The sequence below is a fragment of the Pelobates fuscus genome, chromosome 12 (assembly GCF_036172605.1).
Source record: "Pelobates fuscus isolate aPelFus1 chromosome 12, aPelFus1.pri, whole genome shotgun sequence".
In the NCBI taxonomy this organism is placed as follows: domain Eukaryota; kingdom Metazoa; phylum Chordata; class Amphibia; order Anura; family Pelobatidae; genus Pelobates; species Pelobates fuscus.
The window spans coordinates 84716438-84741933 of record NC_086328.1 but is presented as its reverse complement, the minus strand read 5'-3'; the positions used below and the strand labels follow the sequence as shown (position 1 = coordinate 84741933).

General features: G+C 40.0%; 1 protein-coding gene across 1 annotated transcript; it reads left to right on the top strand.

Annotated features, from left to right (window-relative positions):
* Nucleotides 1-1648: 1648 nt before the first annotated feature.
* KCNK4 (potassium two pore domain channel subfamily K member 4) lies at nt 1649-25496 on the top strand. Its single transcript, XM_063438754.1, has 6 exons — nt 1649-2034; nt 2243-2360; nt 3201-3361; nt 18440-18626; nt 23570-23709; nt 24584-25496. Exons 1-6 carry the CDS (start codon nt 1846-1848, stop codon nt 25085-25087), a joined length of 1299 nt encoding a protein of 432 aa, XP_063294824.1. The 5' UTR covers nt 1649-1845; the 3' UTR covers nt 25088-25496.

Here is a 25496-nt window from a genome sequence, read left to right as displayed (position 1 = left end):
CTCTCACTCCAGCTGTTGTTTGTCCATCCTCTCTCTCTCATGCTTCCTCTCCCTCCGACTCTGTCTGAATCTCTGTATCTTGCTGGCTCTCTCTCCCTTTCTCCACGCCCATGCAGTGAGTGGATGGGAGGGAGGGCTTAGTGTATGGGTATCACTATCCTGTGGGTTTTAGTAGCCCGGTATGATCTGCATGCAGGCCCAGTTTGTGGGTGATACACCTGTCTGTGTATCTGAGTGTGAGACAGCGTGCTTAGCTACAACTGTATCTCTCTGTTAGATCTGTTCATACACGTTTCAGCATTCCTTTATTCTTATTTGTCATAATCCTCCTTGGTAAGTAACAATTCTAAAAACAAAACTTACTTAATTATGATTGTGTGTACATGCGTGTGTACGTGTTTGTGTGTGTGTATATATATATATATATAAAACAGATAAATAGTTTTTTTTCGTAAGTGTGTATATGTATTGTGTTATATATATATATATATATGAATATAATAATTTCTGGTTTAATGAATTGTATATAACAATGTTTCATCAATATACTTTTTTGTATAGTATCAACATATGCATTCATATGCTCTACACACAGTTCTGCACTTGTACCTTATTACCTAATATTCTTAATTGCAACTGTGTTTGTAAATATCAGAATCAATATTCATCTGACAATGCTTGCAAACGGAGTGTTTTATAAAGTCAGTCTTCTTAAAGAGCTTTATACTGATTATAACTACTGCATCTCATGAGAATTAGTACATGTGACGTTTTAGTTTATAGAAACTATTACTAATGACAAAAAGGATCACAAAGTTTACCTTTTGTGAACTACTTGTTAATTAATTAAAAAGTTAGTCTGTGGCTGTGTGTAGTGTTCTGTTCTTATATATGTGCACTACTGTTCAGATTTAAATGTTCTAGTCACAATATTCTGATTTTTATTTTGTTGGCCGTATTATTTATATAGGAAAGCATGGCTCAGCATAATGATATCTGTCCAAGATGTGTTGAATATATAGATAGAAGATACACAATTCTAAAATCGCATTTTCTTTTTTTGTATGCAAACATACACGTTATTAGACCCACAGCATCAATGCATTCATTCACATTTTCTTCCGCATTTAACACTACACTGCATTTGGGCAAAAATGACAAATGCAGACATATAGATTTTAACTGCAGTTAAAAGCCAAATGGTCCATCTAGATTGCCAATATCTTAGCAAACAACACAGGCTTTAGTCTTGATGCTGACAACAGCAGTGTGTCCATCCCAAGATGTCTTGAACTCCTCAATTATCTAAATTTTTGTCCATCACCCCCGCTGAAGGGAACTGTCATGTCCCTAAATATTTTCAGTTGTGTACCAACAGATTTCTCTTATTTTAGAGTATATTTCCTTATTCTATCTACTCTTTTTCTATAGTAAACCTATATTTTTTAATTTTCTGTCATCTTAACCCCATCTCGTTTCCAAACGAATACCTAGTAAGGGCTTCTAGTTTAATAATAATGTGTTTTAATTTGCAGACCTCATATTTTTGTAGCCCCATAATTGAACTTGGTGTTCTAAGTGGCATTTAAGTGATCTGTAGTGTGTCATTACCTCTACTCTCACCATCCTGCTCATGGTGGACACAGATCTGATGCGTAATGGCCATTATAAGCAGCACATTGTACAATTTAACACCTCACTCTGTTTTTCCTTGCAGTGTCCTGCCACCCACCAATATCACAACTCCCTTCTGGTCTCCTGTACCCGCTTTCCTGCTCCTCGCAGGACTCCATCTTATTGGGTGACCAAGTTGAAACTGGGGAACCAGCTGCTGGCAGTAACGTCATGAAGAAGAAAACTGTCCTTACCATTTTCGGGTTGGTTCTGGTCTACTTAGTGACCGGAGCTTTGGTCTTCCAAATGCTTGAGCAGCCCTTTGAAACACTGCAACAGAGCAAGCTTGCCGAGCAGCGCAGAGCATTTCTTCATATGCACACTTGTGTCAACGAGGACAACCTGGACGACTTTGTGGTGGTAAGACTAAAAGACGTTGTGCTTGAGCTCTACAGGGGGTGAGTTAATGTGATGTTTGTACAGTTTTTGTAGCAAAGGGGCTTCTTTGCTCTGTAGTGCTTTGCTAATGGGGATTAAGGAATGCCTTGCATGGCTGCCATAAGAGGGATGAGTGAAATTCTGCAGGTCTTTGGCAGGAGAAGGGTTAAATGACCCTCTGGCTCTGCAGCAGGTGAAGGAATCCCTGAGTTCAGGAGCGGACATCACTTCCAATGATACCAACGTCACTACGCGCTGGGACATCGGGAGCAGCTTCTTCTTTGCAGGCACCGTCATCACCACCATCGGTAATGGTCACATGATCTGCATGGGGAAAGGGATGTATATATTATTTTTTATTTATATATATATATCAATTAAAAATAGAAATAATACTCTACCTTACGGTGATCTTGATAAAGGTCCAGGTGGGGTTGAAATGTCTATTTATTTGATGTAAACCTGTATTTAGATTTATACAGCACGTTTGGTTTAAAGTCCTGAGAGTGAACCTATTCATTCAAAAGTATATATATATATATATACACATGTCTATAAAATATCCAATATATACAAGCACTGTATTTATACTTTTGGACAAAATAATACCTGATCCTACTAAAAGTAAGTGGCTGTTGTAAAGCTGCTGTGGATTCTTAATAAAAAGTATAATTGTAGCAATTTTTGTTTGCCTAACTAATGTTCTTCTTTTTCATTGTACGACAAGAGCTGAGAGGTGTATAAAATACCATGCCAGCTACTTAATGTTGGAGATTTTCCACTCATTGTCTTCCTTACATGTTCCTTTGTTTATATGTTCCTTCCTTAAATGTTTCCTATGTTCCATCTTCTCTTTCCATTTCTCAAATGAAGCTCACCCCACGGCATCTGTCTACCACTCCATCAAGGGTGCCCAAAAGGTAGATTCCCAGATATTGTATAACTACAACTCACACGATGCTTTGCATGCCTTTAGAATGCTTTAAAATGACAAAGTATCATGGAAGCTGTAGTTCTACAACTTCTGGGGAACTACCTTGTGGGCACCCCTGATCTATGTCTACCACTTCAATATTTCACTAGTATGTACATCTTCCACCTCCACCACCTCTTTCATCTTAGTTATTTCCTCTGCTTGGCTCTTTCAGGCTTTGGGAATAACTCGCCTAAGACGGAGGGTGGTCGAATCTTCTGTATTTTTTATGCATTGGTTGGAATCCCACTCTTTGGAATTCTATTGGCTGGAGTAGGAGATCACTTGGGGTCTGCTCTTCGTAAAGGGATTGGAAAAGTGGAAATGATATTCTTGGTAAGACCGTCGTCCCCTTGTTTGTTTTCTCAATGAAGGGCCAAAGTATCTTATAGTTCTTAATAACTTTGTTTTAGCTACAAAGGTCTGTTTTAGTTAATGTTCTGGGAAACAATTGTATTGTAGTAAAGAATATGGAAGCAGAATGCTATGGCAGAGATAGTTATGTAAGCTTATCTGTCCATTTAATGCTTCATTTGATCTTGTCTTCTATATAAGATGCCTCTATTTCAATTCATAAATACTATAAATCAAACCATCTTAAATGTATTTCTGTAGCCAGACTATTGTATATCTATTTATCATTGTCATTAAAGCTTTCCAGAATATCTAATTGCTCTGACCACTAAACTTTAGTTCAACTAGCAAAAAGTATTCACTAGTGACCCCCCCTTCTTCTCTGTCCACATCCAGGGGGGGTTTACGGAGATGCATTAGCTCATTTTATCTCGCAGACAGCTTGCTCATCGATAGGCCGTCTTGAAATTACATTTTTTTTTTGAGCTTTGGAAATTAGATTTTGAGTTGAGCTTAGAACACTGTGCAGACAGAAAGTCACCTGGGACAGAGTGGGGAGTGGTATGTGAAGTCTTATATATGTAGGAGAGGAGAAAACCAAATTATTATTCTAATTATTTATAAAGTGCCAATATATTCGCAGCACAGTTCAGTTATGTACAGTTGCTGAGAGATAAGTGAACTAAATTAGGTGGGCACTAAAGGAAACAGGTTTGATTGTGTTTAGGAGTGTCTATGTGTGTGAGCATTTACACAGTATGTATGAGCCAGGATGGATGTTCTACATAACAAAAAGGTCTTAAAGTAAACACATTATAGTTGTGTTAAGAACATTTTACAATAAGTAAAAGTAGCAGCAATATAATCACTTGTGCTGTTTATTTATAAATCTGCCATATTTGACATTTCTAGATTAAAGTATAGTGATGTGTTGGTATGTAAAAACAGGTCTCAAAGGACCATTGACGTACTAATGCAACTTTGCAAAAAAAGTGATTGCAGCAGAACTGTAACGGATATTAGGGTATTCACTAAAGCGTGGATTAAAAATGAATTTAAAAAAATCTAAGGCCAAAGTAGCCAATCTAAAAGTATTTAGAAAGTACTTTTCCAATTTGCCCATTTTGACCTTAAATTTTATATTCACTCTGAATGCTCACCTTAGTAGATAATCCTTTTAATATCAGCCTCACCCCAAGCATTTACCAGCATGTCTGGGTCTTTCACTAGTGGCAATCATCATGGCAATATACAGGGATGAATGGGACTCTATTTATTCACCAGATTTTGTTCGGATGTACAGTATACTGTGAAAATAACCAAATTCCGACCGCAATAGCAATTCTCACATTTACTAAAGCTGAATACGGTCAGAATTCTGTCTGCTTGAGCATATCTGTTGCAATCACTTGGATTCATTCTGTGTCTGGATTAAAAATGAAGAATGAGACACATGGAGGGGCTCGGAGTTAAGAAACAACATGGAGGGGCTGAGTGTGAGGTAACGAGACACATGTAGGGGCTGAATGGGCTGAGACACATGGAGGGCCTGGAGGGGATGAAACACATGGAGGGCTGTGAGGGGATGAGGAACATTTAGGGCTGTGGGGGAGAAGAAGACACATGAAGGAATCGGGGGGGGATGAGACACATGGAGGGGCTGAGGGTGGGGTAATAAGACACATGGAGTGGCTGGGGGATAATGAGACACATGGAGGAGCTGGGGGGATTTTGAGACAAGTGAAAGCGCTAGTGGGGAATGAGACACATGGAGGGGCTGAGGGGGGGGGAAGAGACATCTGGAGTGGCTGACGGGAGGGGATGAGACACATGGAGAGACTTGGGGGAAATGAAACACAACAAAAGGCTGGGGGGAGGAATGAGACACAAAGTGGGGATGAGGGAAATTAAACACAAAAAGGGGCTGGGGAAAATTAGACAATTGAAGGGGCAGAGGCCAAACTAGAAACCGTCGGGCCCTGGTGCAACAATTGTCCCGGGGCACCCCACACACATTTGTTTAATTCTCTCCTCCATGTGTTTAATTTCCTTCCCCCGCCCTCCCATGTGTCTCCTTCCCTCCGCCCAGTACCTCCACGAATCTCATTCTGTCCCTCTCAGCTACTCCATGGCTCATTTCCCCGCTCTTCCCCCAGCCCATCTATTTGTCTAATTTCTCCACCCCTCCATTTGCCTCATACCCTCTCACCCCCATTGAGCCTTTCTTAACCCCCTCACTTCCCATCCAGCCCTCATTATCCCCATCTCAGCCCACATCCAGCCCTCACTCCTCTCTCACCCCCATCCAGCCCTCATTAACCCCCCTAACCCCACACCCAGCCCTCATTAACCCCCCTCACCCCACATCCAGCCCTCACTCCATCTCTCACCCCACATCCAGCCATCATTAACACCCTTTATCCTCCTTCTAGTCCTCATTAACTCCCCTTACCCCACATCCATTTTATATACCAGAGCTCCACTGTAATCTCACTATAATATGATGTAATGTTTTTGTTGTCTGTGTATGTGATAGGTGTGATGACTGTGTGTGATATGTATGCTATGTGTTGGCTGTGTGTGATATTTGTAATGGGTGTATTAACTGTGTGTGGTATACGTGTATTGGTTGTATGTGATATTTGTGCTGGGTTTATTGGCTGTGTGTGATGGGTATTTAATTCAGATAAAAATATGCATTTAAGTCTATGTGTGAATGCAGGTGTATATTTTTGCAGAGTTATGTGCACACAGTCCCGCAGTCAGATGCACAGTTATACATTTACACTGTGAAATCCACCACATGCACACAGTCGCAGATAGTCGCAGAAACACACAGGTACAGACAGTAACACACATACACAGTTACAGGCAGATAAACACACTCACACACAATTACAGCCAGACAACCACACACATTGATTCAATGCATCTTTATAAGGAGATGGTGGATGGCTCAGCGCATCATTTTGCCACACGTGCGCAGTAGCCTCCCAATGCTTTCCTATGGGAATAGGAATTTCAAAATAAACAAGAAAACATTATTGTTTACAGCTGTGTTTCAGCATACATTCACTATTTCAGTCTCATTACCAAACCCTTCATAATATGTCAAGTTAGTTGGACTGAAACATTGATTATATGCAAATGCACGTCTGTTTTAAATACGGTAAATCCACTCTTGTTAATTTTGAAGCCCTATGAGTGATTTATTTCATGTTGGAGTAATAGCTTTTAGTTTTCAATTTTATTGTTTTATAATTCTTTATTTTTCCAGTGCAAGGTGACAACAATACAGAGGCAGATCGTAGTTAGAAAGTACGCAGTACTAGCATGAGGTGGGTTACATTGAGTTCATGCACCATTTATATTTTTGACAGGCTTGCGTGTACCTAGGTGGCTTGTGAGTTAACCTTCTTGTTGAGGGTGTGCGATTGTGAGGTGTTTCTCCGCTTACCTAAGGGTGGTGTTTCACTATGCTGAGGGTTCAGGTGAGTGTCATTGGGCTGGAATCTCAGCATGTGTGCGTGTTTGCGCTAGCTAGATAGAGGGGCAGTAAGTGCATAGAGGGAGCGTGGGCTCCTGTGGTTGGTGTCCGAGTCTTGTTGTGCCCTGTCTAGTTTTATGCATTACTCCTAACCAGGGGAGTAGCGGGGGGGGAGGAGAGGGTGCAGAGAAGAGGGGTCGTAAGTTACCTGTGGGTTTTGAGTTTGAGTGTAGGGGGGGTTCTGGAACCCTGTTGTGGGTGAGTGGTGCCCTAGATGTGTTCACCTCCACGGGTCGTGGTGTTTTGCTCCATGTTGCTAACGTTGGCTCTGTCACTTGTGGTGAGCAAAATTATACGGGGGAAGGAGAGAGAGGAAAAGCTCAAAATGAGGTGTTTACATTATGCAACTGAACATTTAGTCTCTTGGAGGACTTGGGCAGGACGGGCGGGTCCCAGGCATGGACCCCGGTACCCTATGTCGGGTCGGCTCTTGAGCTTGTTCCTGGTTCCGTCGCTCGTGTGTTCTGGGTCCTCGGGATGAAGATTGTCGTGCGGTCAGGGTCCCAGGTGGGAGTGGAGGTGCTCGGAGGTGTGTTGGCCGGCAGGCTCTCCAGGCCTAGTGCTGTCAGGAATGGTGTTGTGTCTTCCATTAAGGTAAGTGTGTGCAGGCTGCCATTTCGGGACACCGTCAGGGATCTGTTCATTCCCCACCTGTAGTTTATGTTCGTTGTTCGTAGTAGGCTTGTTACCGGGTGAAATGTTTTGCGCCATAGGAGGGTTGCCTTCGTTAGGTCCTGATAAAACATCAGAGTGGCATCTTCAAAGTGTAAGGGTGTTTTGCCTTTAGTTGCCGACATGACTAGAATTTTGTCGTGCACTGTTAGGCACCGGAGTATTACGTCTCTTGCCACTTTAGTCAGCGCCCCTGCGGGTCCAGGTAGGCGGTAGATCCCCTCGACCCTCAGTTTATTGGCTACTGTGTGAGGCAGGATGGAGGCCAGTAAACGCCTGACATAGTGGGGCAGTTCCTCTGTTGTTACTGCCGCGGGGATGCCCCTTATTTTGATATTAGTGCGGCGGTGCCGGTCTTCCATGGCTGTCATCTGTGCGGACATAGCTCTTTGGTGGGACCATACCTGCTACACCGAGTTCTGAAGTTCTGAGATGTGTGTTTGTATGTACGATATGTCTCTTTCTGAGGCCTGCACTCGGTCTGTGATGGCTTTCATGTCATTTTTTATGGGAGCAAGTTCCGCCGCCAGAATTTTGTGGAAGGCCGCCAGTAAGACCTTCAGGTCATGCCTGGTCTTCGGTGTGGAGTCGGTGTGGGTTTCAGATGGCCTTGGTGGTGTGGCCAGTGTGTGGTCTGTCCCCATTTGCTCGCCTGGGTAATTATGGTTGGTGGGTCGCGGGGTTTCCGCGGGAGCAGGTTTGGGCTGTGTAGGCCGTTGTAACATCGTCCTTATGTCCCTGTTGTTTGTCGCCATTGTTTTCTGTGAGCGGCGACCCATAGCTGGCATCTGGGTGGGGACGACGGGAGGGTTCCGGGAGAAGTCACCTCTTGCTTGTCGTGTGAGGAGCGCCTCTAGGCCTGGGAGCGTCAGCGTGGGGTAGGCCCCGGTTTTTCGCCTCCGCTTCAGCTGGTTCGGTATGAGGAAAAAAGGCATCTAACGCCTCAGGAGGCGTTATTGTGTTCCGTCGTCGGCTTTTTAGGGCCGGCTGGGCTTTCTTTTACGGGATATCCGTGGATTATTAATTTTGCTTAGAGGAGCTTGCAAGCATGGCGTCTTGTCAGGTTGGTGGTCAAGCTCCCTTAGTTTTCAATTTTAAATTATTTTTTCCTCTATATCTGCATACTATGCTGGCGCAACACATTATTTGACCAGTATATACTTTTTTTACAGGGCTGCTTTTAGTTCCTAGTCTGGCCCTGTTCCAGAAGTGCCCTGGCATCCCCATCTGTGTAAGTAGTTACACTATTTAGGGTTTCATCCTACCTGGGATATGTCAGGTTACCTTGGGGGTTGGGGCGCTGGACTTTGCTGCCACCATAACCTAACCACTGCTGTATGCTATAGTGTTTAAGGTGTGTGTATGCTCCTTTAATCGCTGCAATTAAGTAATTACGTGTAGTACATTGTAATAGAATGGCACCCAGTGAATCCCATGTAAGAATTCAAACTATTCTAAATGTGTTTGACTGCTTACAGTGGGGCGCCAGGGGTTTCTGTGCTTGGAGTGTTCCTTTAATAGGTTAAGATAGTAGATGGGTGTGAGTGTCATAGTGTCCCTTTAATTCCTGCAAAGTAAAATGAACAGAAAAAGTGTATCTTGCAATAAATCATGCAAAATTTAGCAAAGGATCCAAATGTACAAGCAGCACTAAGAACACTAAGATTTATTATTTCACAAAAGTACAGGACAGGATTAGCTGATATTTCTCATAGACTATCATAGAATTTAAACTTTTCAAAACTTCAATGACAGTTCACTGTACCTTATTTTTCTTTGGCTGGGAACCGTTGTTTGGAGATTTAAAAGTGCTCTTAAGGTACACAAGCTATAGCTTGCTCCCACCTGCTGAACAAAAATCAATGTGATTTAGTTTAGCTTCTAACATGATGTGGCATTTAATTTCAGTATAGAAAAGACGTTTCTAAGTTTATAAATGATGTGGGCTGTTCTGACAAATTAATTAGCAATGACAGATACCTGTCATTGAATTTAAAGAGTTAGAAAACAATAGTTGATTTTGAGAAATTCTCCAACCGTGTGAAATTTTTACATAAATTTAGCAAATCAGTTTTAAATTACCTACAGTACAGTGTTTATTGAACAATTACCACATATTTAAAACCTCCATTTTGCTCACCAAGCATTTAGCCAATACAACCTTATTTTCATATATTACATTCATTAAACAAAATTCTAAATTTCAGCATAATGCTCACTCATTTACCCCACCAGCACTTATCACCAGCAAATACAAAGTTGCTAATTACAGTGACAGGGAACAGGAGAATCACAGGTATGATGGTTCTCCTGCTCCCATATCACTTAACTGTCAGCAACACTATCTATGCTATGCTGGATATTGATTGACAGATAAGGGGAGGGACCATACCTTTATACAGCTTTTTAATAAATCTAAAAATTTGCTCGCAATTATTTTAATTTTTTTTAATATGACCGGTAAACGTTAAATGTGCAAAAGAGAATTGTTCAGAAAGGTGTATCTCTTTGAAAGTCAAAGCATGTACCAAAATACTTAATGGTCCTGTTTTAATTGAGCATTTGTAACAGAAGAGAAGTTTAATGACCCAGTATTGAGCTTTTGCAAAATATGTTAAATTGACCTGTATTGAGTGTCTGTAGCTGAGGAGACATGTAATGATCTTGCATTGAGTGCATGTACTAAAAATGTAATGACCCCTAGTTTGTGTAACAGATCATGAGGTTAATGACCCTAGAAAGGTGGACAAAGTAACCCAAAATACTTAAATATCAACTACATAGTAAGAACTAGGATAACCCCTTGCTATATACCACTATATGTACACCATATGTACAATATATATGTATATGTAGGATATAACCTTCTCTTTAGTTATTCAAATTTATTATCATGCCATGCAATTAAATTTATGTATGCACACATATAACCTTAAATGAACACTGATATCCTTATTTAGGTCAGCCCTTCTCCCCACCCCCGCAGGTATAGTAAAAGAAAAACAAGAATTAAATAAAACTAATTACTTGTCTGTTCTCTAACGACATGTTCTCCTGGCTAAGGTCCCCAATGCTCCTCATAAAATTGGGGACCTTCCCCATGTGCGTGGCTTTCGCTATGATGCGTCTAAAATTCCTCCATAGAGAAATGAATACAGGGATTTCCTATGGCAGTTGTGCATGTGACATCATGGTATGTTATGGTATGAGAGCCAAGAAGTAACAGTAAGGAAGGGCTTGGAGGCTTTGCTAGAAACTGTGCTTTCAAAATTTCTATCTTGTAAAATAAGTAGGAAGGAGGGATGGGGGGGAGGGGGAAGGGGGAGGAACCGGACTGTAGACACTATAACAACTTCAATAAGAGGAAGTATTTATAGTGCCTACAGTGTTCCTTTAAGGTTGTTTTAGCACCACAGCTCTAGGGGGTGGACTTATGAACACAAACAGCACATGTATTCAAAGAGAACATTTTACTGACTTTAATAAGTAATCGTAACAAATGCAGCAGCAAATGTGAGTCATATCACAATGTGACTGATGTGAGACATATGTCTATATCAAACATTGGTGGCCAAATCTAGTCTGATGAGTTACCATTCTCTCTGTTTATTCTATATTAACAAAATATCGATTGGAAGAAAGCCAATGAGTGGATCCAGCACACAGTGTCTACTGCAGCTTTTGAACATGATAAGGAGTTTGTCATTCTATGGACAGACAACTTGTACTTGTTTAACAGCCAGGAAATATGAAACTATTTCATGAACACCAGGTAGTCAAATGCCTTCCATAGCCCATCCAGTTCCCTGATTTAAAAATAACTGAATACAGTATTAATCTTTCATCAAACTGGAAGCATTTCTTCTTGACGTACACACAGTTCTTTTGTGTGACATCACTCACTTAAAAACTGAAGACGATATATAGATAAGGTGATCACTGTCCTTACTATGTAGTTGATATTTAAGTATTTTGGGTTACTTTTTCCACCTTGTAACCTGTTACATAAACTATGGGTCACTACAGGTCATTAAATATTTTGTGAATGCACTCAATATAAGATCATTACATGCCTCTTCTGTTACAGACACTCAATACTGATCAATTTAACGTATTTTACATAAACTCAATAACGGGTCATTAAACTTCTCTTCTGTTATATATGCTCAATTAAAACAGGACCATTAAGTATTTTGGTACGTGCTTTGACTTTTAAAGAGATACACCTTATATTCCTCAGAAATAGTCACTGTTTTCTGAACAACCATCTTTTGCACGTCTAAAGATTATCTGTCATAATAAACAAAATAATAAATAATTGCTAGTGAATTTATAGATTTTATGAAAAAGCTGTATAAAGGTATGGTCCCTTTCCTTATCTGTCAATCAATTTCAGCATAGTATAGATAGTGTTGTTGACAGTTAAGTGATAGGGGAGCAGAGGAACCGTCATACAGGTGATCTCCTGTTCCCTGTCACTATAATTAGCAACTTTGAATTTCCTGGTGGTTGGGGTAAGTTTTAGATTAATGTCCCCTTAAAGGAACAAATTATGCTGAAACGTGACATTCTTTTGTTTAAAGAATGTAATACATGAACATTAAAAAAAGAGTGTATTTAATACGATTTTCAAAAGCTGTACAAAGATAACATTTTCTTTCCACTTTATTTTTTCTGACAAACTGCACTTGGCAGCTAACTAGAGAATTCAGGCCGGAATATCAATCAGCCTTGGTTTAGACACTTGCTGATGACCAATCAGTATGAAATACGTGATGCTCATAGAGAATCATACACTTTATACTGTCAACACATTTCAAATATAATGGCATTTCAGTTTGTAATGCGGTCTGTACTAATTGCAAACCAAAATGCAGACTGGTATTAGAAATTACAGTTGCCTGTGCACGGGAACCCCCACTGAACGTTTATACCTACATTTCAATTTCCCATTAATTCCTTAGTAGACTACAGCATCCCCCCCTCCCATACACACACAGATCGGGAGCTTCTGCCCAACCTGCTACCGCCAGACAAAGATTACACATACCCACTTCCCCTCCACAGACAGGGATCACAAACCCTCCTTCCTCCTACAAACAGGAATCACAGATCCTCATAATTGTTAACAGTAGAGAGGTCCTGTAAAGTCAACAGTCACCTCAAAACTACTGTTAATATAATAATACTTTCATCAAGTATATATAGTAAATGAGAAAAACTCACCCCCACCTTTAGTATATGACATGATCCTTCAGCCATATACATACATCTTTGGTCAGTGTTTGACTCCGACAGTTAGTCTCTATGGTCTTCCCCACTTCACTCCCTGCACAGAAGCATAGCGACTATCTGCCACTTTTTAAACAGTGTCTGACCCTCGGTGAATGTGTATGGCTGAAGGATCCTATCATACACTAAAGAATGGTGTGTTTTTCTCATTTTTACATATACTTTATCTTACAAAAAAAAACAATTTTCTTTCACAACTTGAAAGGATTATTATATTAAAAATATTTTTAAGGTTAATATTGTCCTCCCCATCTAAAATAAATTATACAGATTTAGACAAAATAGACAAAAGTCTTTTTTTTTTTTAATTAAAGTAAGGCGCTACAGAGTTTATATGTGATGTTTTTTTTCATGCTCATTACATTGTATCTAAGTAAGTTGTTAGTGATTTCATTTCCTAAACCCTTTGCTATCCCTTAAAAGGATTAACGTGCCACAAGCAATAGAGTTAAAATAATTACCTTTTTTTAAAAACGCTTCCACAACTTATTTTGTTTTGCATAATTGTAACCGCGTGTAAGAACAGTCACCAAAATATGGTTGAAGAAACAGCCATCTGCTTCTATTCACAGCTCTAAACTAAGCCATATTACGTCAAGACTGAAAACAAACGAGATCTATTATTTATATATTCGCGGAAATGTATGTGAGATAAACAAGATCTCCTCTGGAGTGTAAGCTCATTTGAACACTCTCGTTCCTGTTTGCGGAATTTGTATTTTCCCAGTTACTTGTTTCTCTTGTTTACGTTTTGCAAAGCGCTACTTAATATGCTAGCACCTTGTAAAAACGAATCATTAACATATACTTTTTTTATAGACCATGTTAAGGAATCAAAATATAAAGCTACAATCTATTAGGGACTGACACATTTTTCTCACTCTTTAAATTAGAATCTTCATTGTACTAAACCGACTGTATGATTTTAGCTAAGATCATACCTTCACATATATGGAGAATTATAGCACAAACATCATGGGTTTTCTTTAGGTTGCTTAATGAAAATAACTAGGATCTGCAAATTTTAGTACAAAACAGAGACATTGTTAAAATTCCACATCTTAGTTATAGTTACAGGATAGCTATTCTGGCCATAATCCCTTCTTAAGAGAAACTATAGTGCCAGGAAAACAAACCTGTTTTCCTGGCACTATGGCTTCCCCCTTTGTTAAGCCCTCTCACCCCTGTGGTGCAGAAGGGGTTTAAAACCCCTTCTGTCACTTACCTGGGTCCAGCGTCGATGTCCCTCGCCGCCTCCGCTCCTCCCCTACCGACATCAGGGGCAATGGTCGCACTCACATTAGGATTTCCCAATAGGGTTTTGCATAGTGTGAAGACTTCTAGCGTCTGTTCGGCAACCAAAAGTCTCTATTTCAAGTAAAGCGCCAGGCACCCCCACATGCATAATATGATGGCTAGATTATAGTTAGTTATAATAAAAGTTATCTTTTCTTTTTGTTAATCTTCTTAAACTGTTCTGCCCTTGTATACAGTTATATTGTGTTGGTGTGTTCTCATCCATCTCTAGATTGTCCTGATTAGTTCTGTGTTCTCTATGAAGCAGAGTGTTCTAGTCCAGCTCTTTGTGTTCCGGTACTAATCCTGCCTTCGTACCTGAAGTCTGTTGATGTGTTATCTAATCTCTTCTATTTGTTATTCTGCTATCGGGATTCTGTGTTCCAAATTCTAGCTTGCATATCATGGGTTTCTATCTATCACAGCCATTGTAGAGATGGACCCAGTCTTATTAAATTAACTAGTAAAGGGTAACAGTATGCCTACTATTTTTTTTTAATTCATATAAATTTTTGTATGTTATTAAAATATTCCATTTTCTTCTCAGTTTGCAGAAAGTTTCTCTCCAAGTCGATATATTGGCGGATACAATTAATTGTACAGATGTCCGTTAATCCTAAATTGAAAATGACTGCTACACAAATAAAAATGTAAAACTTTTCTGAATGGAAAAGTTTATTCTAAGATTGAATCATGTACTCATTAAAGGCTCTTATTTTTGTGGCCTAAGGGATATGTCATACCACTAAAGTATTCTTCTGGTTTATCAGTGCGAGTGTGCAGAGTCTCAGTGCTTTTAGAATTAGAGATATAGAATAGCAAGTCTTTCAGCAGGCATAAATAATGACCTTTGAAGAATGCATTCCACAGTGGATTATATTTCCTTCATATAATATCATTTGGCTTTGTTGAGCAACAAAACTAAAGAAAATTGGCTTACTGTGTCTCCATACACACACAAATATATATATATATAATTTTGCTTTTTATTCTAATCATGTGATTGTTCCACCGGAAAAGCAATTATGACAGAGATTTCACAAATACAAACATGTATTCCTAACTCTGTTGTGCTCTTGTAACTAATTAAATGACTGCCTCCCCAAATACATTTTTTAAAAAAAAAGCATTTTACTAACCTTTACTCCCCTGGCATACAGGTCTCCAGTGGTCACCCCTCCTCCCCGGCTGAGATCATCAATCCTAATGATTTCAGGCAACCAAATACTTCCCTGTAGCATTGGAAGACTAGCAAATTGCATCTCTATGGGAAACATATAGTTTCTCTGTGCAGGAAATCCATTTGGTGGATGTTGGACTCACTGCTCAGCCTTCAGTAATAGGCTGTAGGCACCAGGACCACTATTTTAATTAATCTTCACAAGCAGGCGAAGGCACAGAATTGGCTTAGAGAGCAAGGGGTCACTGCCAATAGATCATGGGGCACTTGTAATCTATCCTAACAGTTGTGGGGTGTAGAAGGATTGTTCAATGGGACTGGAGCAGAGAGACCTGCTTTTGTCAGATACGTATTTTATATACAGTGCCAAAGCTAAATGGCACTATATATGTTGTTGATGGTGTTTCCATGTTGTTCAGCCAAGCCTGGCCACCTCTGAATACGCTATGAATATGGTGCTTGGCAGTTCAAAGCAGGAAATCACAGAATATAATTAAATAAAAATATGTAAAAAGAGTCAGGCAGCTTGGACCTCTTGTAATGTGTCAGTCTGGAGCTTCATCTCTAGCAGCCCCTATGATAATATGGCCTTGGACTAAGGGGATATGACTGTGAGAGGTATGTTTGACATTCTGAACAGAATTAAGAGTAGTATATTTTACAAGATTGAAAGTACTGATAACTGGCATATGTAACGTAATACAAGTGGCCAAGCCGTATATGTAATATAAACATATATAACAAGAGAAAGGGCAGTGAGGCAATTATTATTATTTTTTTCGTTTCAAACGTGAGATTTTATAGTTGACAAGGTATTGTAGCAGCGTGCAACAAGGTTAAAGGTATGAGAGCTACAGGTGTCTCGTTAATGCTTTCACTGTCTAATCAGAGTTTAGTTCAAAAGGAGTATGGCAATTTTAATTTTAGGATGCAGATCATGGGACTCTGTGGAAGACGTGACAATGTCAGGTTTCTGTAATACGATTGGTGCACTGGTTTTGCAATAGCAGGACTTTATAGGTGATAATTGATATGAGAAATTAGAAAAAAAGCATTGTTGGGAGAACTAGTCGTGAAGAAGAAAGGGTTTAATATTAATTCCAGATATGGGCGACAGGTAAGAGATCAGAGACAAGTAGAATACAACATTTCTTATCCAGAGCATCTCTCAAATTTATAGTTGGAGAACAAACTGAAAGGACGTTGTATTGCAGTCTTAGGAGCATTAAATAAAATAAACCATTAAATAATTTGATTCATTACAGAGGCAGAGAATGTGTGCCACCACAAAATTATGTTTCACATTTCCAAGCACCGCCTTTTCTCTCACTGGAAAAAAGCTTAAGTGATTCTTTGGCAGCACGGATTTTGAGGAACTGAACACAAAACAATGAACTAGAATTGGAATTGTATTTCTATAATGTAGCATGCTTCGCATTGAGAATGTGTGTACAGATAAAAGGAGAAGAAAGACTTTATGGTACCATAGAGATGTGACACTGATGTGCTTAAAGAAGATAGCTCGGGTACAATGCTAGCAGGCTCAGTCAACGAACAAAATAAGAATGTTAAAAGGCCAGACAGAAAGAAATAAAGCATATGATTAGATGTACAGACAAAAGAGACAATAGGCCATAGTTTAAACCATATTTTCTATTGCCATGCCTCTCAGTGAACAAAAAAAAAAAGTAGGCATTATGGGTTTATAATAGCTTTGTATTCCACAGTATTTAGAGGATAAGATTGTGGGATTCGGGTGATAGAACTGTGTGAGGTGTTTATAACAGAAATGAGCAGATAGGACTGTGTAAAATATATTGTATATAAAGCAAGATTGAGTGGGCAGGATTGTGTGAAATATCTATAACAAGATTGAGGGGATAGCAGTGTGTTAGGTTTATAATAACACGATTGAGGGGATGGGATTGTGTGAGTTATAGTATTAAAATATCTTCAGGGGCTATCTCTCAGGGCCCTCTTACCTTTTGTACTGGTCTGCTTATATTGTGGTGTCTTTATATTGTACTGTGATTGTCCCAATTGAACAGCGCTGCGGAATATGTTGGCACTTTATAAATGCCAGTAATGAATAAATACAAATAAATATATAACAGAATTAAGAGGATAGAACCATGTGAGGTATAAAAAAGGTATGACTGCAAGAGATAGAGATAACATGATTGGAGAGCTAGTAATGTGAGATAAATAGAAAGACAGACAGGCATACAGACAGACATATATAAAAAAAATATTAAAAGAAACAATAGGGGTGGATCTGCTAGGGAGAATGAGAAGAAAGGCACAACCTAGTACTTAACTCTGTTGATTTTAAAATTGGTGTTAGATGCTATTGGCCACTCACACTTTAAACGCCAAGTTCAAGCCTTTATAATATATTTGATATCGATGAGTTTCTCCTGTTGCTGTGTAACTTTAATAGCATTGGACCATAGATATTAGAAAAAGACTATAGTGCAAATACCAATAAAGTGCAAATATAATTTTAATCACTTACATATACCGGTAAGTTAAAAACAGCACATGTGGTAGTAAAAATACCAGTCCACCAGTCCTATGCGTTTCATCCCAGCAAGGGACTTCCTCAGGGACACGAAGCTGTGCAAACCAACAATACAATAAAATCCCCCCCTCCTTTTAAATCCCCTTAATAAGTATCAATGTATTCCCCCTGGTTCTTTAATTCTTTTTATACAGACAGACAAACAGACCGCTTTATGTATTACTAGTGGTTTATGTATGAATAGTGTGAAATGAAAGGACTATCAGGCATCCTGTATATAAGAAGACATATGAGAGAGGACGGTGAATAGGCCTGTAAATAAAGCAGTTTTATAATATGGTTTAGTGGAAGGATAACATGACTGAGAAGATATGGCCCTGTGTATATAACAGGGTTAGAAGAAAAGAGTTTTGAGAGATGCATGTCACAGGATTAAGGGAAATGAGAGAATTGAGGGAAATGATATGTCTCTCCCACAGCAGAATGTTAACAATGTGTGAACAGGTAATCAATGCTTTATTTTGATCACTATATTTCTCTTTCTCATACCAGAAATGGCGAGTGTCTGCCACCATTGTAAGAGTCATTTCCGCTCTTCTCTTCATCCTTATTGGATGCCTACTGTTTGTTCTCATCCCCACCCTTATCTTCCAGAAGATTGAGGAATGGACACTGTTGGAGGCTATTTACTTTGTAGTCATCACATTGACCACCATTGGCTTTGGAGACTATGTGGCAGGTACTCAGTGTATATTGTACCCATTCTCTGTCTGTCTGCCTATATATCTGTCTATCTAGTTATCTATCTATTTTACTATCTATAAAATATACATAACTGTGAACCAGGTATTATGAGAAAATAAACCTCAAAACTGAAGGTCAACTGATTTATAAATGTCTCCAGAACTCAGCGCTGCATTATTTGTCCATTTTACACTCTTCAACATCAGCGTACGTGATAGATTTGATTAGTGTGGGCACCTAGGAATTATTTCCCTATGTTATTGTTAAGTTTATATAAGATGAATATTTGTTAAATACTTAAAGGAATACAATGTAAGCTCATTTAAGTTGTTGTGGGAAAGGAATGTCTGGGTGCCGTCTTACCGTCAGGGGTTAAATGCTGAACCCCGTAACTAATCTCAAATTCACTTTACTGTCATGGTTGTTCAAAAAAACTTTATATTATAGCAAATTTCCAATTCACAAAGTTAAGGCAAACATATCTGTTTTCGATAATTCTCCAACCCTGCTATAGCTTTAACTTTGCAGTTTAGATTTCAAATTGCTATAATTAAAATATTAGTGCATAACTCTGGGCTGTGTATGTTTTATTGTTTATTTGTTTTATTGTTGTGAGGCTGATTAATGAAATATTTATTGTGTACAAATGCTAAACAGAGTTCCATAGCTATAAAACTCTCATATAACATCATTATTTAGTATTACTCCATACTAGTGAATGTCTCCCCATCTGCACCGTGTATTTTACCCATGTCATTCTTGCCCTTCTCTTTCCATACCTTTATTGTGTTCTTTTCTCCAAAGTTTTCCCCACCCTCGGCCCCTCTCTTCATATTCCCCCCACACATTGAACTTTCTCCATATTCTCCCCCTCTATATAGCCTCCCCCCACTTTCTAACCATCCTTCCATATTCTCCTTCCACCTTGTATCCCTGTCACTGTGACGGAGCTCCTGTACTCCGACTGAGTACCTCCGCTTCCTAGCTGTGACCCAGGAACACTTAGCTTCATTTTCACTCGGGACTAGCCCATATGCTCACAACATATAGATTACTGTATGTTGTGAGCATATGGGCTAGTCCCGAGTGAATAAAATCCAAATAACCAAATCATAACAGACAACATGCAGGAACGTATAATGACATATTTATAAAGGGGTGGGGAATGTTTAATGATTAGAGTTATGGTTTAGTGTTGGTGTTAGCGTAGTGTAGTAGTTAATGTTAACTGTAGTATTTTAGAGTTATTGTTTAGTGATAGTGTAGTGTTGGGGTTGTTGTTTAATGATTAGAGTTATTGTTTAGTGATGTGTTAGTGTAGTGTAGGTGTTAAGGTTTACTGTAGTATTTTAGGGTTGTGTAGGGTTAAGGGTATGGTATTACAGTAAGGGCAGAACTGGGACTTACATGTCCCAATACTGTCTGAAACTAGTTACAGTCTGGGGTGGAATCTATGTAATTTGCTGTTGTAAAAATGATGACCGGTACAATTTGGTAGTTTATAACCCAATAATCCTGGCAGATCAGGATATGCATATCACGTTATACCCAGGATTAGGGCTTGCAGCCTAAGCATTGTGGGATTTTAAAACAAAATTTGACATTAGGAGCACCTCTTATAATATAGATATAAAGATAACCCCTTCAATACAAAACGGTTTGAAACAAAGCACCACCACAATCTGAGTATTTTGGGTGTCATGGAAAGTAATGTTTAAATATATTTTTGTTTCAATATAATTTGTTTCAATAGGTATAGATAGCACATTATTTAATTAAAATAAAAACAAACATTTTGATTGGACGGAAAGTCTTTTAAGGGGTTAAAAAGTCATGTACCAAATAAGGAAGTTGCAGATAAGAAAACAGTTCTATTTGAATGAATATATTACATGGACTTCTCCACCACATTGATATAATCCTTTCACTTACCTTTAGGGTAGGGAGGGGACAATTTTCCTCATTCCATGGTGGTCCAGTGGACATAGCTACAGGTCTGCACCTCATGCTTGGTGCAGACACCTCAGAATGCTCCCTTTCAGTCTCTGACCAAGAGGGAGCATTGGCAGTAGTCTGCATCCAGTCCAGGGTCCCTATCTGTTGTGTGAACAGAGCAGGGCCGGGGGGGAGAAATATAGATCGCCCCATCCGGCCTGTGCAGCGCTAGGTAGGCTCAGCAGAGCTGGCATTATAATGATAGCACTGTTTTTACTGTCACCTCAGCAATTGCAAACATAATGTGTTTGCAATAACCAAATTTTATTTCAACTGTTAAAATCATGTATGCACAATCCTATGGTATGGGAACACACAGTGGGAACTATGTGTACATGATTGGTAAAGTAAATAGGTTAAAAGATAGATTGTTTATGAAAAGGTCACAATGATTTTGCTAGAATGTCACTGTAATTTCAGCACATGTAAAACATATTCATGAGCTAAAGCAGAGACTATTTTATTTTATATAGTACCACAGCTGAAGCAATAGAAAATGCATCCTTCACATCCTCCCTTTTTTTTTGCTCATGGGAGCAATTCCAAACCTCACACAGGAAGATCTCAAATTAGAGAGATAAACACTTTAAAGGACCACTATAGTGCCAGGAAAACATACTCGTTTTCCTGGCACTATAGTGCCCTGAGGGTGCCCCCACCCTCAGAGTCCCCCTCCCGCTGGGCTCTAGGGGGTGGAAGGGGTTAAATTTACCTCTTTCTCCAGCGCCGGGCGGGGAGCGCTCCTCATCCTCGGCTGAATGCGCATGCGCGGCAAGAGCCGCGCGCGCATTCAGTCAGTCTCATAGGAAAGCATTCACAATGCTTTCCTATGGACGCTGGCGTCTTCTCACTGTGATTTTCACAGTGAGAAGCACGCAAGCGCCTCTAGCGGCTGTCAATGAGACAGCCACTAGAGGCTGGATTAACCCTAATATAAACATAGCAGTTTCTCTGAAACTGCTATGTTTATAGAAAAAAGGGTTAACCCTAGCCGGACCTGGCACCCAGACCACTTCATTAGGCTGAAGTGGTCTGGGTACCTATAGTGGTCCTTCAATAAAACAAACAATAGGAGCAGGACCAAAATGTTTGTTTTTAACTCTACAGGCTAATGAAAAAGGACTACTGGCAATGAAAACACATCAGACTGTTTGGTCTTGCTCTCAGCATGTTGTATCTCTGAGCCTCATTGTTTTAATACAATTTTTGTAATAACTACCTCCAAGTTGAGGAATTTCTGGCATCCATGTGTGATATCCACTATTGTGGTTTTTACAAAATTGAAAACTTATCAAATAAGGTGATATGTTTAAGGAGAACCAAATCATAGAGTTGGAGAATTAAATTAATAGGAAGCTGGCAGCATGAAAGTGGAAATGATTAGTAATAGTGAGTACTTTGGAAACACAAGCATAATAATGTCAACATGAAGGAAATGTTTATGAATTAAGATATGTTTGAGAGAAAAGGCAAATAAAGAAAGTGAAAAATTAAATAGTAGGAGATGAAGGTGCCTTGCAGTTAATTATCGCCTGGAGGGTAATAAAACTGGTTCATGTTTATACTATATGTTTATAATTGTTATAGAACCTGGATTTTCAAAAGCATTTAATTTTGTAATTTTAATTCATACATCCTTCCAATATCATGTCAATAGAGTGATATAATTTCTGTATAGTGTGCAATAACCTTTTTTTTTTTTTTAAATTCTTTATTTTTGGTGCATAGGATAAACAGTACAAATAATCTGGCAATGCCCCAACAGCTGTTGCCGAGAGATCGTTTAACATAGATCAGTGTTAGTGAGGCATGTGTAACAATGCACATTTTGGTTTTTTTTAAGTAGTGTGAACATTAGATTGTTAGTACAGGCTATAAAAGTAAACATCAAGAGTGTATTTCTGTATGCTTAAATAAATTTAACCACCAGGGGGCAGCAGAGCGCTAGGTTTTCCACATGGTCTCGCTTCATATTTGCTCTCTATGGGGAATTACAGAAGGAGATTCAGCTGCAGTTTACACTCGGGATTTTTGTAAAGGTAAGGTGCTGAAACACAGGGTTTGCCATAGTCCACAACCTTATACATACATATACACATGGCACATATAATATATAATTAGCCTCTGCTTGATCCTCCCTGCCTCTGTGCTGGATCGGTCAGTGTCCTTGATGTAGTCAGGTCTCTTGCCAGGGAGGGGTTAATCTCTTGTTGTGCTAGCTGCAGCTTCTGGTGTTTGAGAGAGGGAGCTTGTGACACAGCAGGGTTAGAGTCCCGATTGAGTTCCCTCTGATCCTCCGGTGACCATGGTGAGAGATTGCCTCATGTTATGCAGGTGTGAGCCTTCCTTACTTTCTGAGCGTTTCCTCCTTAGAGTTATTTGGTGTGCAGCAAGAGTGTGTCTGTGCCTGTGGGTCTCCTGTTCTGCCGCTGGTGATTGATGCGGCGGCCATTTTGTTTTTCGCCATGCGGTCCCTATTTGCGCCGTTTGTCACTGAGGCTACATAGGAGATTGCTGCTTCCCCGGTGGGGTCCGGGATAACCCCCCCGGCCCACAGGGGGGGGTGAACGGGGCCCTCGTTAAGTGCATGGGAGGTCCCGCCGGACTAAGCACGGGAGACCGGCCGCATCTCCCGCCAGAGCCTCACGACAGGCCACAATCCCAGCCATCCAGCGATCATCCTTGCCGGCAGGACGGGGGTCAGTATTCACCCCTTAAGTTGTGCTCGGGTCCCCCCTCGCCTTCTTGTAGCAGCTGTTCGGGTATTCAGGAGAGATTAGGGTGTTTTGCGCTGGATATTGGGGATTCTTTGAGGAGCAGAGGTGCCCCACGTCCAGCCAGCTCGGCGGTCAGGCCCCGCCCCCGTGCAATAACCTTTTTATATCAAAGTACACTCCTATAAATGAATGCTGTATAGATTCATGTTCCTACTCTGCATTCCAGGGGATGGAGCAGGCCTTGAGTACCAGTGGTACAAGCCGTTGGTGTGGTTTTGGATATTACTCGGCCTTGCTTACTTTGCATCTATCTTGACAATGATCGGAAACTGGCTGAGAGTCCTGTCCAGGAAAACTCGGGCTGAGGTAAGCTTGAAGGGTATATGGCTATTTGATGCTGTAGTATAAAGTAAGTCAGTGAATCAATGGTTAAATGACCCCCTATAGCCTTGCTTGTGCTTAACAGTTAGAAGAGTGAATGTGATGTTTGAAGGAAGCAGAGAAAAGCTGAATGATGTTCTGTAATCTGTTCTGTTAAGAGTTAAAGGAATCCGCACTCTTCTTAAATAGCAATCCATATATGGACTAGAGACTGACATAAGTAAGAAATCAAAGATGATCCAGGCACTCAAGTGTGATAAGGTGGCAGATTTATTGAAGAGTCAGCGCATGAAGTGACACAACAACGTTTTGACTTCAAATGAGGGCTTTATCATGCTAGCTTCATAAAGACCTGATTTGAGGTGAAACATTGCTGTGTCCCTTCATGCGCAGACTCTTCAATAAATTTGCCATCTTATCACCCTTGAGTGCCTGGATCATCTTTGATTTCTTAGTTTTGTACACGTGTGGCAAGACTGAGCATAAAGAAATGCTAAACCAAAATAAGAACCCTGGATAGAATGATGCTTCAATTAGCTTTTGGAGAAGGCTCATCTGGATGGATTAACGGGTGGGTGGATGGATGGATGGATGACTATCTAACAATTCACTAAGATCTTCCTTCCCCTCATCACCAGCTGACACTTATCATTCCTGCTTGATTTACACTGTGAGTAAACTAAACAACCCATAATTTAGAGCTTTCTTATGATTTCTTACATTACTGCCCTTTTCTGCCAGTTTCCCATTTCCAGTTTTGAAAGTACCCCTTTAGAATAGATAGCGAGGTGGTGTCTGCTGCTTAATTTCAAGTGTATTTGTAAATTACTTATGTGATGTTTTCTTTGAAACCTTTTAGATGGGAGGATTGACTGCTCATGCTGCAAACTGGACTGCTAGTATGACTGCAGAAATGAAACTCCCTCACCGCGGGCTGAGCCTCAACTTTCAGGAGAGGTTGAGCCGCCAGAAAGGGGGCAAGCGTCAGCCTGGGGAAGAGCCTGGAGATGGAGAAGATGAAGATGAAGAGGAGGAAGAAGAGGTAGAAGATGAAGAAGAAGAAACAAAAAGGGAACTCTCACAAAATGTACCAGCTTCTACTCCTATCATCCCTCAGACACCTCCACTCACTCCTGTCTTAAAGGCAGACGATGCAGGAAAGCGGCCATTGGAGTGGGGTGAAAATATGGCATATATAGATGAATCATCTGATACCCAAAGTGAGCGGGGAGTGGGAGAGACAGAGACAGATGAGAAAGGGAGAATATCTAGGGGAAAGAGGAGAAGAAGGGGAGCAGGAAGATTAAACAGAGGAGACGGTCAACCAGGGCCACGGAATCGGGATAAGGGAGAAAGCGGTTAGAACCTAGTTGACTATCGGTGAAAATTCACCTGTCCCAAAGTGCCACCCCACATATACTGTTACACTACGACTGTTGTATGCACTGCCAGTACAGACAAAGTTATCAATTCATATCACAATACCAGGAAATCTGTATATACCATATACGTAATTCAATTGGCGATAGTGCAAGCCCCTGACCTCACACAACTGACTGCACTGTAATGTATATGTAGCAAACTGTTGGTTTACTATAAAATGCACTTCTACACTCAAAACGTTCATGTCATTAAACAGGCAATTTCAAAGCAAATGGTGCTATTAATTACATAAAATGCAGAGGGCAGGAAGAAGGGATATTGTATTGTCACACACAGAAAGACAATTGTTAAAAAATGGTGTAAAGGGCTGCACTAATTCCTTTTCTCTA

Excerpts from the sequence above, each read along its gene's own strand:
- KCNK4 (XM_063438754.1), top strand. The coding sequence starts at position 1,846 with ATGAAGAAGAAAACTGTCCTTACCATTTTCGGGTTGGTTCTGGTCTAC. Across the intron at positions 2,361-3,200 it reads CACCGTCATCACCACCATCG|GCTTTGGGAATAACTCGCCT; the intron begins GTAATGGTCACA and ends TGGCTCTTTCAG. Across the intron at positions 23,710-24,583 it reads CCAGGAAAACTCGGGCTGAG|ATGGGAGGATTGACTGCTCA; the intron begins GTAAGCTTGAAG and ends GAAACCTTTTAG.